The following is an 18,438-nucleotide window of genomic DNA, read 5'->3' as shown; positions in this document are numbered from 1 at the left end:
ATTACATTGATTAAAATGTGAGCTGTACTGCCATATGCCTATTCAAGTTTGCACTTGCGGCACGGCTGTAAGACCATGCTGATGTGGGTTTTGTCTGTCCTATTTTTGGGCAAAAAGGGATTTAGTTGAAGTGTTAGGTGACAGGAAGAGGTTAAAACCAAGGGAAGGCCGAAGAAGAATGACCCTCATGCCAGTGTTTTTGTCTTCTCGTGTCTCATTATCTGTCACCGTAGTCTATTCCTGCCTGCTGTTTTGCAGTTAAGAGCTTGAATAGCAACAGCGGTCGGCAGCAATCGCTTTTTTGTGATGTATCCCTTTCATTGGCGCAAGAACACAGGCAACATCTGGAAAAGGCTGGATTTTGGAAACGTTGAGAGCAAATCTTAAAAGCAGCAGGTACACAAAGAATGAGATCTGGGTTTACATTCATTTCTCTCTCATCAAATGTGTTCTTGGCTTGCCTGTGCCAGATTTTGGAAGACTTGTCTTCAAACGGATAGACGATACCTGTTCCGCAAAGTTTGACGTCCAACTTTTTTTTACAATAGTGACTAGTCCGGCAGGAGCCTTCGGGCACTTTAATCTCCACACACTTTGAAACTCATCGACCTCTGCATTATTTCAAAACGTAGGAAATACTGTTAATCACTGCTTAAAAGTAAAAAAAAAAAAAAAAAAAAAAAAAAAAGTCTTTCTTCAAGGTTCCCTTCTTCCTGTTTGCCTGAAGGCCAAATTCTCTGTGCTTCTTGACTCTGCTTTGATCATTTCATCTCAAACGCACAAACTTCCCGATCATGTAAAAGTAGCTTAGGGCTCATCTCTCGACATCCCTCACAAATGCTTTCTTTTTTTTTTTTTTTTTTTTTCCTTCAACTTTGTGTGCTCGCTTCCTTCTATGTATTCCTCCAGTCCTGTTTGTGCCTGCTTGACTCTCCTGCCACAGGCTTTTCCCTCCCATTTCCTCTGTTGCTAAAGTTAGGCATGTCTTAGTCCATCATATCAATGTGAAGATAACTCTGTAGTAAGTACTTAATGTAGTCTAATGGTTAGCTTCTTTTCTTCCACACTTGAGCTTGCTTTTTACTTGATGTCAACCCTTGTTGGCATTTTTAGGGCACAGCCATCTGACTTTGGGTACTTTCCTTTCACTTGGACCTTTTTTTTTTCTTCCCCCTGTCATAATGACACTAACAGGCAAACCGCAGGAGTTGCTTTTATCCAGCCAGATCCATGGGTATCTGTGTCCTCTGTTTCTTATTCTCATTCCGAAACAGGTACCGCATGACCAACATGACCCCCAACAATCCTTTTTCCTGTAATTGCCACTGAACTTCTCCATTTATTTAGCAAACAACAACAAAACTATTGATCTAAACTAAATTCCGATAAACTATGCAGGACAGCTAACTCATGTGAATGTACTACATTTCACCTACGGTATATGCCACAACTATATTTGTACAAAATTAGACTTAATGCTGTAAATGCAGTGTAGTCCATTGAAAACAAAAATGTGACTCCGTTAAGCACGGACCTGTGCCAAGGGCTTCCTGTGTGCTGGAGCCTGTCCCAGCTGACTTTGGGCGAGAGGCAGGGTACAAACACCCTGACTCGTCGCCAGCCAATTGCAGTGCACATAGAGACAAACAGGACCATTTAGAGCAGGGTTACTCAAATACAAATGTTTTTGGGCAACCCACGTAAACTAGCCCACTGGAATTAAACAAATAATAATAATAATAATAATAATGGATAAGTGAGCGCAAAAGTCATAACTGCCTCAGGCACTTAAATGATAAAGATGAGCATATTTCCCCTCATAATGAATGTCTCGGGGGGGCTTTCTACAGCTGTCTGCGTATAGACACGTGCTGACCAAACCAAAACACGTAGTGAAGACAAATATTTTTCAATCTGGGCGCGCCTGGCACACGGTAGGCGGCCACCTCGTGCGCGCGAGCCTCACATACACAATGAATGGGCTGCTCCTCTGCTGCACACTGGGCTGTACGAAGTGAAGTGTGGCTTACGGGCATACTACTCCTCTGACAACGCCTGATGTCATCTGATCTTGGGAAGGGCCTTTACAGTTCGGGGGCCACAAATAGGCGACTGGCGGGCCACCTATTGAGTAGCCCTGATTTAGAGTCTTCAATTAGAGACGTGTTTTGGGAATGTGGGAGGAAACTGGAGTACGCGGGGAAAAAAAAAAAAAAAAAAAAGCCACGGAAGCACAAGGAGAAAATGCAAACTCCACATAGGAAAGCTGCAGGCCAGATTCAAACTCCAGACCTCAGGACTGTAAGACAGATGTACTAACCACTTGTGCACTCACTGTGCTGCCAGTGCCAAGACCAAACAATCACCAGCACAGAATTCTACCATTTCATATATCCGCGTCTGACTCGAGTTTGTCAGTAGGATTCAAGCTTTACTTTCACTTGGGAAAGAAGGGAGGGAAATGTGATGGAAAATGCATTGCATTACATTACAAATGTTATCGAAGCTACCATCATACCGTAGCACCATCATATTTATAGGGCTCTGCAACAAAATGGTATGGCTTTCTTCTTTTGTCAATTGCTCATCCCTACACAATTGTTATTGTTTTTGATGTAGTGGTCTTGTCTTGGTGTACATCATTTCGCAATGAATTTATAACTTGGCATCGTGAATGAATACAAAACAAAAGTAATACACTTTTTATTTATTCCCATGACATGGGTGACAAGTAGTTGGGGATGCCTTGCCTTGCCAAAAAAAACAATGCGTGTACTGCCTGCGTGTTTCTGATGAATCAGGGATTGTTCTCCGACACGCAGAGGTTTAGAGTGTAAATTCACAGACAGTTGTCGGGACATCTCGTCAAGTATCTGCTATGTTAGAAGTCCGAGGACAAGCGAACCAAGAGATTAGGCTCTTGTCCTCACCCAAACATGAGAAGCCTCAAAATAGGCTTGCAGTATATGCTGGGAGAATTCGAACACACATTCAAGGGGCAGAAAATGCTCAATAGGTTGAGATCTGGTTTCCGTGCTGGTCCTTTCCTTTGATTTGCTAGTTATTGGAGAAACCTGTGTTTTGTTGAAGTTGCTAGCTGGTTTCACTGAGATTAAGAGGCCTTCACTCAACAATGTGAAAAATGTTTCAAGTTCCCGTCCTCAAAGGGAAAGTGCATTCCTCTGCTTGTCGCTATTTCTAAAAAGAAGTTGCGGGTCGCATTCTGTAGTTACACGTTGCTTTGGGGTGTTCTCGGGCTGGCGAGGAGGGAAAAAAATAAAATCATAACTTAATTATGAGTGTTGAGATGAGCAGGTGGGAGATTTTTCACGGGGTAGATTTCAAAAACGGCATTTTGCTGCCAATTGGCCTGGCTTGCTCGGTGAGGTGATTTTGACCTAAGGGTCAACAAACAACAAGTTGAGTCTACAGTAGCTAGGAAATCTCCTCTACGCTCGTCATTGCCGTCATTGGACAGGAAGGCTTCCGTTAACCAGGACGCAATCCTCCTGTCATTGAGAATATCTAAATAGAACAATCATGCAGATGGGAAGCATCTGAACTGCCCCGTTTTGCAGCACCAAAAGACTGCAGGCCAAAAGGTCTTCCAGGTCAACACTAAACAGATGTCACTTCGACCTGCAGCATTGTTGTCGTCGGCTCAGTTCAGTGCTGTCACCACTCCGATCAACGAGGTGTGAGTGATTTGCGGAAGGTCTGCTCCTCCACCACACTCTCTCCCCAGTCATTTGACACCTTAAATAAATGGAAAATTCTCTGGCCTAAAGGTGCGCGCAGCATGCCAGCAGCAGAACACACCCCATCGGCAGCAGCTCTCATCCTCTTCTTGCCCTTGCTGGATTTCCCTCCCATTGTTGAGCTAAATGTTTATTCCTAACTGATGCTGACTGCATTATATTTACGTGATGTGCTCTTTGCTTGGGGAGATTTGTTTCTTCTTGACAGGCTCTAAAGCATCATGTTTTCTCCTTTGTGTTCTTCCCTTTTCCTCCGCCCTCGTGGAAGTGGCACATACCGTAGCTTCTGTCAAGTCATTGGAGTCTTGTTGAGTTTGTCGTCACCATCACCACAAAACATTTATACGCAAACAGTGAGATGTCTGCAATGCCGTGCAGTGGGAAGTGCTTCTCCAAAATAGAAGCACTCGGAATGTCACCTGTATGTGTGCATCGCCAAATACCTTGTAACATTTTTTTTATTTTATTTTATTTTTTTATTTTTTATTTTTATATCAATACACCTGTAATCCATTTTTACTTTACATAAGGACTGGACAATATGACCGTTAAATAAGGTCTAATTTTTTTTCAACAACAACAAAAAAAGATTTCTGAATTTTGATCGTTTCCCTATGATAGAAAAAACAAATGACAGTGACATTATTCCAAACAACTGTTGCTTTTTTTTGGGAGGGGGGGGGGGGGGGGGTTGGGGTTCCATCTGGTGTCTGCTTTGTTTCTCCTGATAACAAAGAGAATGATACTTAATGTCCACATTTGTCAGAAATGTTTGTTTGAGAGCAATATTGAAGTTAAAGTTAATAAATACAAAAAAATAATACAACCCAAATTCCAATGAAGTTGGGACGTTGTGTTAAACATAAATAAAAACAGAATACAATGATTTGTTCGACCTATATCGAATTGAATACACTACAAAGACAAGATATTTAATGTTCAAACTGATAAACTTGATTGTTTTTTGCAAATAATCATGAACTTGGAATTTGATGGCTGCAAAAAAAGACGGAAGAACTTGAGGAATGCTCATCAAACACCTGTTTGGAACATCCCACAGGTGAACAGGCTACTTGGGAACAGGTGGGTGCCATGATTGCTTCCCTGAATTGCTCAGTCATTCACCAGCAAAGATGGGGCGGGGTTCACCTCTTTGTGAACAAGTGTGGGAGAAAATAGTCCAACAGTTTAAGGACAATGTTCCTCAACGTACATTTGCAAGGTTTTTGTCACGTCAAGTCACAAACCTACCAAATGTTAAAAAGACGACATAATAATAATAATTATTATTATTATTTTCATACAATGTCGATAGCTCATTAAGAAGAATACTGTGATTCACATACCGGTACTTGAACGTCAAATAACAACAGTGTCAGTATGTGATTTTGGTGTATCAACACTATCTTGATGGATAAAGATTACCTGTAATGTCTATTAGACACTATAATGACGACAGATTTGAGGCACAAACACAAATATTCTATTTTGCTTACAGTTTGGCCTTGGTGGAGGTCGAAGTGACATTGTAGTTATTTTGGTCCTTGCAGCGTTACTGCATATTTCACAAAGCTATACGACGCATACGAACAACACTCTAATGTACTGTTTTTTTATGGATCCTTGCGGAGGGCAGTCACTCACGGATTTTCTTCTGAATGCAGACTTTGCATCTGAAGGCCTTCTTATTTGGGCAGCACATCCCTCATCCGTTACTTCAGAGGGAGTGCGCACGGGTCGGGATTTCGTCAGGCTGTCATCGCCGCTGGCCGCAGAGGTTTGTACGAAAATGAGACCCTAAAAATAGAAAGCTGCGTAATAGGCCTAAACGGAGACAGAAGCCAGAGGATATGATGACGCTTGTCAAAATGTGGCCATGAAAATATATTCATTTCGCTGGTAGGAAAACATGTTCAGCTACATCATCTTTGGAATTGAAAGTTGTCGCTTTCTTTTCGCCCATTATTGTCTGCTCGTAAGCACACAAACACAAGGTAAGCGCATTTTGATTCTGCAGTTACAGGCGTGCGCTTGCAATGGCTTCATGAGTCTTCATATGGCTCTACGACATCATAACTAGTCCTTGTCATCTTTTTCAAGAGGTGGCTCGTCAAAATAGCTTTGCGCGTGAACTCCGCTAAGGCTAGAAGAGGCCGAGCGGTAGGAAAAGCTGACTACAGAATAGTAACACCGCAGTCTTATCATGGACCTTCTTGAGACTCGTCGTAATGTTTGTTCCGTCTGTTGTGAGTTGGACTAAAAAGGCTTTTTTTTTTGTCATCTGAACTGCTGGCTTTAAATTGCTTCTCTGGAGCCACAATCAACTATTTTAGCCAAGACATTCCTTTCATAATGACAAAGACAAATGTCTTATTTTGATGGAAGGGAAAGAGAAGGGAGTTAGTTATCTGCTGCTTCCCTACTCACGCATATAACAATAAACCTTGATGGATGTGATTCATATAATAATTACAGAACATCATTTGGAAATGAGGAAACCGGTTAAAGAATTTTGTCAAACCACACGATCGAAACACGTGCAGTGCAAAATGGTTAGAGAGGGCAGCGAGAGTTTACTGTTGACTGCTTGTACAAGCTCAAGGTAATTTGGGCAGAAGAATCCCCCCGATTGGACCAGGTATGGGGATACAGAGTGGGACAATATCAGGACATGCTGAAGGTCGAGGCTAAGGCAGAGATGGATTAACTGACCACTGATTAAAGGCACGGTGGACGACCGGTTAGCGCGTCAGCCTCACAGTTCGGAGGACCGGGTTTCGATCCCCGGCCCCGCCCGTGTGCCGTTTGCATGTTCTCCCCGTGCCTGCGTGGCTTTTCTCCGCTTTATATGAGGAGACAAATCACAACATATACTGTGTCAGCATCAAAACAAGACTTTGACACAGCGCTCAGGCCGGCAGCGGATGAAGCCTAACTCCTCAACGTTGCACTGTGTAAGGTGGTCTTGTCACATTTGAAACACGGCACAGCTTCAAGCTGCTGCCCGGTGTACCCACAGTTTTTGTTTTTGTTTTTTTGTTGTTGATTTTTTTTGTCCAGGGACTAACATGATTTCAGATTTTCTGGTATTACTTCTTTATTTTCCTTCTTCTTCATCCTCATCATCTTCTGCCTCACGGTTACTATAATGTGACGGCCGAATTTATAAGGCCACACACAATCTGTTCCAAGAAACTGGTCAACCTCCGATTTGCTCAAATTTCAAAAATAAAAATTCAAATGTTCCCGAAAGAAATTGGGGGAGAAAATCTGTGTATAATTCATTCTTTCCATTTTCATCTGATAATCGAAAAAAAAAAACTCCAAAGAAAGGTTCAGATAAAAAAAACCCACACCGTCTCCTTCTTCGAGGTCAAGTCCACCAGGTCACAATTAGGCCCGTTGACAGGAAAGTTTCTTGTCACGTTCCTCTCCACTTTCACATCTTTCCCCTCCCATTGTTTCTCATTGTTGTCGCTCACATTCCCATGTGCACCTAATTCTCTCTCTTCAGCCTCCCGTTTTTAATCGACCCGTCTGGCACATCCCAGTTCTCATTGTACACGCTGAGCCGCCGGCCCTGTGTTGTTTTTATACAGCAGCAAGTGGAGGCATGTGGAGCCTCTTTTGAACTACTTGACAAACAGATGGAGGTTATTCATGGTGCCTTTATGAGATTAAGTGGAAAAATTCCCATAAAAAAAAAAGACAGACCCACCTTCACACTTCACTGGCATGTCTTGTTTGCTTTCTTTCTCTCCTTTTTTTGTCTTGTTCGCCACCTAAGTTTTGCTACTATACGGAAAGCAAGACAGTTTAGTGTTACCTCGATGTCCCTCCCCAGCATCCAAACCAACCGACGGACAATCAAGGCAAAGTGCTTCTCCTTTTCACTGTAAACCTGTTTCAGTGTGACTCGGGGTAGGTAGGTCAGTGCCAAGTGCCCCACCCCACCAAGGGTTTGACAAAAAGATTCGTAGGTCAGTATGTGGATTGTAGGAAGTCCAATTTGTACGGCTCTGATACACTGACAAGTCAAGAGTCCGTCTTTACGGTGCAACTAAAGCTTCACGGAGTCCTTTGGAGATTCTGTAGTATCGCTTTGACAGTGTGGCCGCCGTCATGCAGCCCTTGCTTGTCTGTACAGTTTAGCAACATACTGCAGTAGTGCGGGAATTACATTTCCTGCGAACAGGGATGTAACTCTGCCAATTCCGCCTGTATTTGACATCTAGAACAGCAAGGCGATGCATCGGAAAGGGATCTAAAATTTGGGATATTTTGCATGAAGATATCAGCAGTAAAGTAGTTTAGTTTGAAACTGCTATTTTCTGTCTTTATTGTTGTGGTCATTCAGTATTATTTCGCTGGACTATAATTGTCAGATTGATACACTGGATTCACTGACGAATGCAACAAAACATTTCAGTCAAACCCTGACAACTTAATTAGTGGAACCTGATTACTCTGTTGAACCGCTTACTTCTACGACACGCAATAAATCAGCCGGCGACATGCGTTGTGGTCGTCTCTGACCTTGGATCGCTGGAAGTTATGAACAAATACGCAATTGGTGTTATTGCAGTTGTGCACTGGGCCGGCCGGGGCAGCCATGGTCGACTATAAAGTGCATCTTCAAAGCTTTGTTTTTGTCCTGCTGTGTGTTTACAGACAGCGTGTGTGACTGTGTGCGTGTTTGATCTGCAGAAAGACATGGCTTACTGCGTAGCCTATTCCAAGAATGAATTCCTGGAAGCTTAGAAGAGCTGCTGAATGAGATGCAGTGCAACAGTGTCGGGAGGGGTGGCAAGCTCTCACTTACAGCCCTGATTAAACAACAGGATGCTTTGTGAAAACAAGGACATTATCTGCGTCTTGAATGGCCAGGAAATTCTCTGTAATTGGCTTCCCCGACTCGCAGTCGAAGGCAAAATTGTGTCAGCCAGCCCCAAAAATGAAAGAAGTTATGATGGACTTCCTGTCTGTCTACAACCCATCCAAGAAATTCATCAACATAAGACACTCGGAGCTTCTGTGTAGCTTTCCCCTCAAGAGAAGTAGTATTCCTAGCTAAATAGCTTGCTCAAGTGCATGACAAGTAATAGAGATTCCTCTGAGGGATCAGACGAGGCTTGTTATGGGAGAATGGAGAAGAAGAAGAAGAAAAAAAGCACCCAAAGGTGGAGTTTGGCGTGTTTTTAATCCCAGCGCGATCAAAGCATCCAACATCTCTTTGCCTGACATGTAACCCAGGTGGTTTACTAAATTATACATATTACAGTCAAATACCACTATAATTAAAGTACATCCAGTCGTTTGCAGCCCTGAAAAATTCGAGACATATTTCATGTTTGTACAACTTTTTGAAATTACAGGAGATCCTCTGAAGTCGAGCGCGATTTGTTCCGGGAGGGGCTGTTCGACTTCCCGATTTGTAATCAATTTTCAATATCACAAATACCATCAATGTAGTGAGGGAGTCCAACTTTAGCGATCTTGAGTGAGCACATTTTATTAATATAGTACTTTTCCCAGAGTGGGGAACTCTGAATAGACAGAATCACAAACATTTTCCATTTTGCAAATAACACACACAAAAACCTGAAATCAATCAAATCAAAATGAATTCAAATCAAAACAAAACTGGAATGTCTGCTGACACAAATGTTTAATTGTAAGATACTGTACAGTCAACATATTAAAGTGTATATCTTATCACATTTTAGCTAGGGATGGAAATAACAATTGACAGTGCCATTTTAAAAAAATTGGATGTCGTACGATGTGTGTGTGTATTCGAGTCGTGCATCTCAGGCCCGTCGTCACGCGCTGCTGGCATCAACATCAGTCCCATTCGTGCCGCACGCTTGCCAGCGCCTTGTGCCACAGGGATGTGTTTAGTACGTGATTCCATATCACATATCGGGTCGCATTTGGCTCTCTCCTCTCACCTTTTGCTGTGCATTTCCAATCTGTGTCACACGCCACCCGGCACTCTACAAATGAGACAAGGCGAATGACGAGCACACAGCAAGAAGATCAGCTGCATCGTTTCAACACATTTTGACTTCCTCTTCGTCGTGATAGCCTGTCTCGGGATCATGTGTTCGTGAATGGCAAGTAGAAGTAGGAGGAGTGTGTGTGATTTAGCCCCACCCCTCAGGCTTAATACTTGACCTGAGAGTGTGCGTCTGCTCACCTGCCCTGACATGCCGCCCGGCCCCTCCTCCTCACGTTCGAATCCCCTAAACCGCTCTACCCTTTCCAGTGGCCCCGCATCAAAGTATGTAACGGATCCCCAGAAGCGCCACACCTTTCCCTCCTTCATCCACTTCAACTGCCACTCAGTCGGTGGCGGGCACATAACACGCACACACACACATCATAATTTGTCAGGCAGTTACACTTATGTTGTCACGCTTGACTTAATTATGAAGATGCTACCATTCCTTCCCAAAAACATCCAAATTACTGTATTATAGCATTATTTTCTTGTATTATGCAAGGGGCAGTCAAAAAGTAATGTCACCGATTTTGGTTAACCTATCATTTTTATTTGATTTTGTTTTCCTGAAATGTTCACGGTTTTTAAAGGCTTATTTGAAGAGGTTTTATTCAAGTCTGTCCTCTTTCTTCCTGTCAGCCATTTTGGAAGTGATGTCATTGTTGGACGCAGCGCTGTGATTGAGTTTCTTGCTTTGGAAGGGGAACCACCGAAATGAGACTCCTTAACTCCCTTCAATATAGTTCATCGGCACCAAGATGCCACAATATGGTGCCAAATTCATACTTTGATTTCCTGTATGCCAGTGCTGGACCGTGAATTTCAGCCGTTCCACCGAGCATTCTGTTCGATTTTTCGAAACGCTACCTGCTAGTCAACACTACCCTCCCAAAGGAAAATGAAAACGTTCAAGTCATCAAACAAGAGGCATTACCGCCGAGCATTGCTGTGTGCCTTGGTGTCGGGCTTTTCGTAAGTACCGTACAAGTGAGCACAAAAACTGACAATAGGTGAGTTCAGTAATGTCGGACCGCAAAAGATGCGGGGGCTCGCTGTTTACACAAAGTATGCTTACACTGAATTGTTCTTCTATTCTCGTGTTGCTTGTCTTTTAATCCCCATGTTGGTGTGGTTTTCTTTTGGTGTGTCACAAAAAAAGCCACAAAAATCAAAACAGCCTGGGTCTCATAAGGAGCTCTGACATCTCAAGTGAAGTCATGCACGCAGGCGGTTTGAAGTTTTGTGGGACATTACACTTTACAACTGTAGGGGGCGCCCGAGAGCTGGGGGTGGAGATCCTATGTTTCCCATTTCCGTTAAAGCGCAGAAGTCCTTGTAGGTCCAATTCTTTCCGTTAAAGTAGATGCTCTGTCAAACACAATGTCCACAACATAAATGCAGACTGCACCTGTTTTCAATGCCATTTAACCCTGCTATCATCACCGCCCGCCCACAACCCTGTCTGCTCCTCATTTAGCCGAGCGGCGTATCCCTGGGCCACAGTAATGCTTCCCGTGTGCCGAGCCACTCCGGAGAAATGACAGGGCAGGGAGAGTCGGCTTCGGGCCTGTAGGCCCATGTCTGTACTCTGTCATTAGATACTTTAATGCAACAGCAGCACCACAGCATGCACGCCTCACTCTTCCCCTCGCCTCGCGGCCTTTCTCTTTTTTTCGGACATCTTTCACTCTCACTCCGTCGCGCCACACATAGGATTGCACTGTGTAATTTGCCGTGCGCTGAATGATGTGGGTAGTCACACTGAGAAGAAAGGCCTACATGGTCCCCACAAGAACCATTACGCTTGATTGGTTAGAAGGAGAACAAGTCTGGTTGCATTTTTTTTTTTTTTTTTTTAAATGTCTTACTTGACGTAGGGAAAATCTTACTGCTAAAAAAGGCAACCATATAATATTTTTAGAAAGAATGTCTTAATATGATTAAAATTGCTGCACAAGATGGTACACATACAAACTGGCACATTTCAATTAGACCGTAACCTTTGACAGTCATATTTTAACTGACTAAAACTTCCTGCGTTGTCTTATGTGAGAAGAGTGGACAGCTGCAGAGGACAAGCAGAACCATGTACACACAGCATAAATACAAGGTCGTCAAACTTACAGGCGCACTCTTGTGTTAGGAGACATGCTGTACTGTCACGTAGCTCAGCGTACATGTGCTTGGTACATTATGAGACGCAAAATATGACAACGGAGACCCCCGACTGTTGAGCAACTGAAGTTGCACAAAGTGTCAACAATTAGTGTCCTCGGTTCACAAATGCTTATGAGGTGTTGTTAAAAGGAAAGGTGATGTAACACAGTGGTAAACATGCCCCCTGTTGCAGGCATCACATTCAATATGAAAAAAAAAAAAGTTTATCATTTTAAACATGAAATATCTTCTCTTTGTAGTGTATTCAATTGAATATAGGTTGAAAAGGAATTGCTAATTAATTGCTGTTTTTTTAGTTACGGTTTACACAATGTCCCAAGATAAATAAATCAATGAAAAGGCACTGTGAGAGAATTGGGTCAAAACAATTATTTACTTATGTCAGGAAAACAAGAATCAAGTAAATAAGTACAGTAATATATAGTGAGTGACATTAAGTGCTTTTCCAGTGTGCGTGTTTTTTTGTTTAGAATGGAACATGGCCGCATGAAGAGAGTCTGCCGCTGTATTAAACGCACAGCAAATATAAAGATGCAAAGTGATCTTGTAAAGTGATGCAATAACCTCGGCCCATGTGGGTGGGAAATAAACACATCGTTTTGTCACTCAGGTTGTTTTTGCCCTGTCGAGAGCACAATGTGATGCCGGCTCACAGACCACACTTCCGGAGGGATGTAAACAAACAACGTTGGCTGGCCTCAAGCAAGGCCACCCACTGAAGGAGAGGGCAGGTCACTACTGGTTTTTACTCAATAACATCTGCGATTACTACAAACGGCCAGTGAGTGTATATTCCTGGTTGCTTTGTTTGTGTGCTTTGTGCTTGTGAATCTGTGTTTCTGTCCAAAGTCAACTTGAGGCAGCGCGGAAGCTCTCAGGTGTTGAGCAGCACAAACTCCTCGCTCACCTCAGTTCTACTGGAAATAAACTGTATTAGCTGAGGAGCGGGGTTCAATCCCCAGCCCCGCCTGTGTGGAGTTTGCGTGTTCTCCCCGTGCCTGCGTGGCTTTTCTCCGGGCACTCCGCTTTCCTCCCACATCCCCAAAAAAAAACATGCGTGCTAGGTTAATTGGAGACTCTAAATTGCCCGTAGGTGTGAATGTGAGTGCGAATGGTTGTCTGTTTGTATGTGCCCTGCGATTGGCTGGCAACCAGTTCAGGGTGTACCCCGCCTCCTGCCGGATGAGAGCTGGGATAAGCTCCGGCACTCCCGCGACCCTAGTGACGAGAAGCGGCTCAGAAAATGGATGGATGGATAGCTCGAAACTATTGCATAGTGTATTTGGGGATAGGTGGTAAGCAACAAGTTGCGTTTACATTTTGGCGTCAACCTTTGGTTAAAACCCAACCGCAGTCAAACTACACTTACAGCTCAGAAGCACACCGACCATTAAGTAGAAGACAGCGGCCCGTGTTTGTGTCCATTTCCAACCATTATCATTTGGAATGTTTATTTACTCAATGTTGATGCAGCCTGATGTTGTGACTTAATTTTGTGTACTCGCGTGTCGCTGTTGCCTGCTTTTCGGACATGCGTGAATGCGGGTAAGGAGAGAGTACTGTAGCAAAACAGGTTATGTTATGTCAAGCGTCATTTCTTTTCATATTAAAACAATACACCGGGACGACTGTTTGATGAGTGAATTGCCAGTTTCGCTTCCTTTTTACCTGTCGAGTTAGCGTATAACTGTTCTTTTCCTCCGCCCCCGTAAAGGTTGAACATCGCCCCTGTAATCGTGTAATCAGATCCCTTAAGCCACTTCCGGCTGCATCACTCAGCGGAGACATATGGGAGTGCGTGTGTGACCTCGGTCTGATACTCGCTCTGTGTGTGTTCCGACAGAGGCTCCGATTATAGAAAATCCCAGTTTCGATGAGCGCTTTTGAACCCTAACTTGTCCCTGCATACTAAAAGCTGGATTTTGATTTGACCTCGCAGGTCCAAGGGATCATGACCGATTGAATCAATTACCGATCGAATGTCCATATCCAATTTTTAATTTTTATATTTCACATTACACATGTGATGTTGTTGTATTTACGCTGATAGAACATGGAGCATAGGTGATTAATCGATTTGATTGATGCATCCGTTTTATTCGTCAGGCCAATTTCTGGGGGGTAAACATAAACATAAACAGTGACCTACAATTAAATGCAGCAAAAATGAGGACTGGTCATCATAATAGTGTGTTAGTATTTAGTGGTTCAAGTTAAGAAATGTGCCACATATCGTGGCTTAAGCGGGCACCGAAGCAATATCACTGGAAGGCAGCATATTGCTCTGCGTAGGGGACAGCGCTCGGAGCCCAGTCGGGGAGAGCTGGGAGGGATTGGGGGCAGCAAACCATTTTTGAGGCAGCGGGAGGGGGGGGGGGGGGGGGGGGGGTGGTAGTTCCCCTTTAATGATTGACACTACAAACTTATCATACTTAGACCATATTTAATTGTCCATCGTTTCACCTTGGATTTACAGCAGGTGTTTTTTTTTTTTTGTTTGTTTGTGTTGTTTGACTGATGCGGCCGGGTGTGTGTAAATAACTGCTCGGTGCGCCTCAATTACGACGAGCTTGTATTGACGGGGTACATCCGATGTGTCCGGTTACGCTGCACTCGCAATGACACATCAGATATGTATCAGATTTTTATCCACATTTGGAAGAGGCTTGATTCCGATTCTGGTTATTGTTTCTGCTATTTATTCTGACATGACTCATATGTAAATTGTAGCACTTGAAAGGAAAAAATCTGAATTGTATTACTTGCAGTGTAAATCCAGCCGTAAATATCCTGCTTCCATTTTGTTTTTCTTTTGTTTTTCCCCACTTCCGACGTGGCCGCACCTTGTCTTGGCCCCTACACGTCCTACAATTACTGCTGTGATGCAAAAAGGAAATATCTGGCACCAAAGGTGGATGCTACATTTCAAAACATTCATTTCCGTATTTCCGAGTGTTTCCGTATCCAAATGGTTGCTTTTCATTTTGTGATCTCTCTAGACTTGTTTTATGTGTGCTTAGAGGGCGAATGGGAAAGAGGGGTTCGTTTATGCCATCGCATGTCCACAAAGGAAGCGTCTGTTCCTTGCTTGTCACGTATTAACTTTCCCTTTTTGAAGTGTTAAAAAATGTTGGGAGTTCAACACTGTCGCTCAACAAACGAGGTTTTTCATTAACTTGTGAAATGGATCAACTGAGTGATGCTTTGACGTGAGCATGAGTGCCCCGTGAATGTGTGCGCGCCACTGGTTTGCTTGCATCTCCTCATTAAGCGTAGGCAGATGCCTGACAGCATGTGATGAAACACTGATGAAAAGGCGCTGTTTTGTTTTCACGCTCTCCTCTGGGAACGCCTGTAACAGCGTTTGGGAGCTTTTGTAAAGCGGGCCGATAGTACAAACATTGTTAAAAAAACAGACGCCCTCACACAGAGATGGCCTCTCCGGTCTCTTGACAGATTTTCTCTGTCCTGATGCCCTCATCCAAAATAAGGGAAGAATTTGGAAATTCGGACTCACGCTCGCTTATTGCGTCATTAAAGTGATCAATATTTGACTTATTTGCAAAAGTAGAGGTTGATTGCTCTCTTCCTGAAGCTCACCCCACTGTGTTGACTACAACTTTCAGCAGGCAGCTGCATTGCGACAGGAGGAAAGAGTAAATAGGCAACTGCTTGGGAAAAACAGACAGGAATCCAAGAAGGAAAGAAGGATGATCTGTACCATGACAATATTGGTACCTTTATATAGGGTTGAGGAATACAGTATCCAAGGTTCGCGCTGCCCGTTTGCCGCCTCGCCAATGGAAATTGAAACAAGATGCGGCGAAGCGAATATCGTTTTAGTTTTACAATTCAATAGTCAAATAAAGATGTGTTCTACATATCAATTCATCGTGACATTTAGGCCTGGCCTCCAGAAAATGACAATTAATGACAAGGTAGTTTTAATTGGGCCCGCATCATTCAAGCTTATCGGCTTAGGACTGGCTCAAGGGTTAGCCGCATAAACACGTGTGACGTTGTGGCTAACGACACACGTGTGGCTAGGAGATTTTTATACTGTTTAGCTACATTGGCTAAGAGGTTTCATGACCCATAATAGTGACATTATAGCCTATCAGTAGGTCTTTAACAAACTGTTGGTTTGTCATTTTTCGAAACATGTCGTGAGGACAGAATATCGTTGCGTGACTGCCACCTAGCGACGATTCAGTGCTGTCAGTATATTTACAGTAAGTGGCATCTGCAAGAGTGACGCTCAGAGGTGCCTGAGCGATGGAATAATCAGAAGAATTCTTCCTCAACTAAAGTACAGATACCCAAAAGATTGATTCTATTCATACATGCAGGAAGTATTTGTGGCTCCCACTACTGCTTTTCTAACTCCGGTCCTGTGTGTTCTCTCGCAGGCCCTCATGGCACTGGAAAAGGGAGCTCAGGCAGTTATTTTCGATGTCAGCGATGATGTCAACGCGGCTGCTGAGGTGAGTACGAAGGCGCTTATTTTCAAACAAAGATGGTGGTGTTTCTGCATCTTTCTTGTTTGCACAACTCTCATACAGCTGAGGGAAACGGACTCCCTTCCCCGCCCGGTCGTGCTGGTGGATGCTGAGGATGCGGAGGAGTTGATGGCTCTGGTCAACAAGAACGAGGAGGCTAATGTTCGTATTGAGATATTGGTGGAGCAACCCAGATGGGTAAGCACACACACACACACACACACACACACACCGGAACCGGCATTAAACAATGTCAAAAGGTTGTCAAATGGGTATGGGAAAGCTGCACAGAAAACATGCGGGTGTCCCGGGTCAAAGGTGAAGAACAACAGTGACCCGTGATAAGCAAAAGAGCTCGTAAAGTCAAAGGTTCCTCAGCTGGCCAATCATAAGCCATCCACGTACTCGCCTGATCTCGTGTTCATTGATGGACAGTCGGTGTTGAGAAACAGGGAGATTATGATGAAAAGTAGTGGCGCAATCCCCAATTTTTGGGCTTCATTGCTGTGCGAATAAAGAAAGCTCGAGGAACATTGGGCTCATCACTTTTGACTGCCCCTCGTAATATTACAAACACTTGCATGTACACCAAGCGGTGACCGTCACACTTGTTTTATTGCATGGAGCATTCAGTATTCTAATCAATATTTGCTCCATTTTCAGCCACATTATGACGTGGGTATCCTGCTCACCATTGTCTTGGCTATCCTGACCATCATCCTCATCTTCGCTTTCCGCTATAAGTGCAAGGCCAGTCGAACTTGGGTAAGTGAAACCTGCGACTGTTAGCAATGTAAAACGGGGACCCTCAGCCCAGCCTTTATGGAAAGCCGTTTGAGCATTTCTTTGTTCTCCTCGAGGTCCATTTACTACTACGCTCTGTCTTCATGAGCAAGACAATTCAGCGCACTAGTAGAGCGACTGGGTTTTTTCCATCACTAGTGCCACCTTTGGCCAACTTCTTCCCAACTAAACTTTTGTGCTGCACGGGTGACACTAACAGGACCATGTAGTAGGCATGCGTCGCGCACTAATAGTCTCCTTATAAAGCATATTAATAAGTGCCCAAACTGCTTTTCATTTATTCGATATCCTTAATTCTGCTAAAGTTTCACGCGCTAGTACGCTCTTTGTCATCACTAGTAGGACAAATGTGGCATACTAGTAGGACAACTACATGTTACTAGTGAGGCAAAACTGTACACTATTTGACGTCTGCACACAACTAGTACTTAACACGTTCACTGCCATTGACGGCTTTAGAAGTCAAATATCCGTGTTAATTGGGAAGTCTAGCAGTGAATGAGTTAAGATGAAGATCAAAGATATCTTTTTAAAAAGCCTTCCATCTTGTACCCCCGATCATGCAGGACTCTGTACATCAGCAGACCATGCGAGCTATTAATCGATTAGAGACCAAAACCTACATCTCTCAGGGGTGCTCAGGCTCACAGCGCCCCCGTGGGGCCTGGGGTTCAGCGAGCAGCTCCAACTCCACCCCGGTATGTGCTATCTGCCTGGAGGAGTTCCAGGATGGTCAGGTAAGAGGAATCGAGCATTGAGGCACATCGACCTCAAGATGTTTGCTTCTGATTGACTTCTCGATATATTTTTTTCTTTGTTTCCAAGCATCTAAGGATCATCTCCTGCGCTCATGAGTTTCATAAAGATTGTGTTGATCCCTGGCTGCTGCAGCACCGCACCTGCCCGCTATGCATGCACAACATCATGGGTGAGGATAAGCCCAGTGGACTCGTTTATTATAGCCTATTTTAGGGGGGGCGGGGGGCTTCAGCTTCGATGAAATGTAGCGGCCACACTATATTGTTTTGATGGATGCGCTTGAACGGATGGAAAATTAGAGATCTGCACCACTCTAAATTGTTCTATTCTCTTTTCAACGGTCATCAAGTTACATTTACATTTGAGAATATGAATTATCTTTAAGTTGGCATCAGTTTATTATGAATTGAAGAAATGAGGGCAAAAAATACAGATT

At 43.7% G+C, this 18,438-nt stretch overlaps 1 protein-coding gene and 1 long non-coding RNA gene across 4 annotated transcripts in view; one reads left to right on the top strand and one right to left on the bottom strand.

Annotated features, from left to right (window-relative positions):
* The window catches only part of LOC133466845 (E3 ubiquitin-protein ligase RNF43), an 87,639-nt gene that overhangs the window by 64,339 nt on the left and 4,862 nt on the right, over positions 1 to 18,438 (top strand). For all 3 annotated transcript variants that reach the window (XM_061750957.1, XM_061750954.1, XM_061750956.1), the window contains 5 exons: positions 16,350 to 16,424; positions 16,503 to 16,637; positions 17,103 to 17,204; positions 17,810 to 17,980; positions 18,069 to 18,171. In XM_061750957.1, coding sequence (XP_061606941.1) covers positions 16,350 to 16,424; positions 16,503 to 16,637; positions 17,103 to 17,204; positions 17,810 to 17,980; positions 18,069 to 18,171 — 586 coding nt within the window. The remainder of the gene's footprint in view (positions 1 to 16,349; positions 16,425 to 16,502; positions 16,638 to 17,102; positions 17,205 to 17,809; positions 17,981 to 18,068; positions 18,172 to 18,438) is intronic.
* LOC133466848 (uncharacterized) lies at positions 9,410 to 10,829 on the bottom strand. The gene is made up of 2 exons (XR_009785056.1): positions 9,958 to 10,829; positions 9,410 to 9,846 (listed from the first exon to the last, which is right to left on the bottom strand). It is a non-coding gene; the product is annotated as an uncharacterized LOC133466848 (long non-coding RNA).

The sequence above is a fragment of the Phyllopteryx taeniolatus genome, chromosome 17, assembly GCF_024500385.1.
Source record: "Phyllopteryx taeniolatus isolate TA_2022b chromosome 17, UOR_Ptae_1.2, whole genome shotgun sequence".
NCBI classification, from domain to species: Eukaryota; Metazoa; Chordata; class Actinopteri; order Syngnathiformes; family Syngnathidae; genus Phyllopteryx; species Phyllopteryx taeniolatus.
The sequence above is the reverse complement of the archived record's forward strand: the minus strand, read 5'-3'. Positions and strand labels throughout refer to the sequence as shown.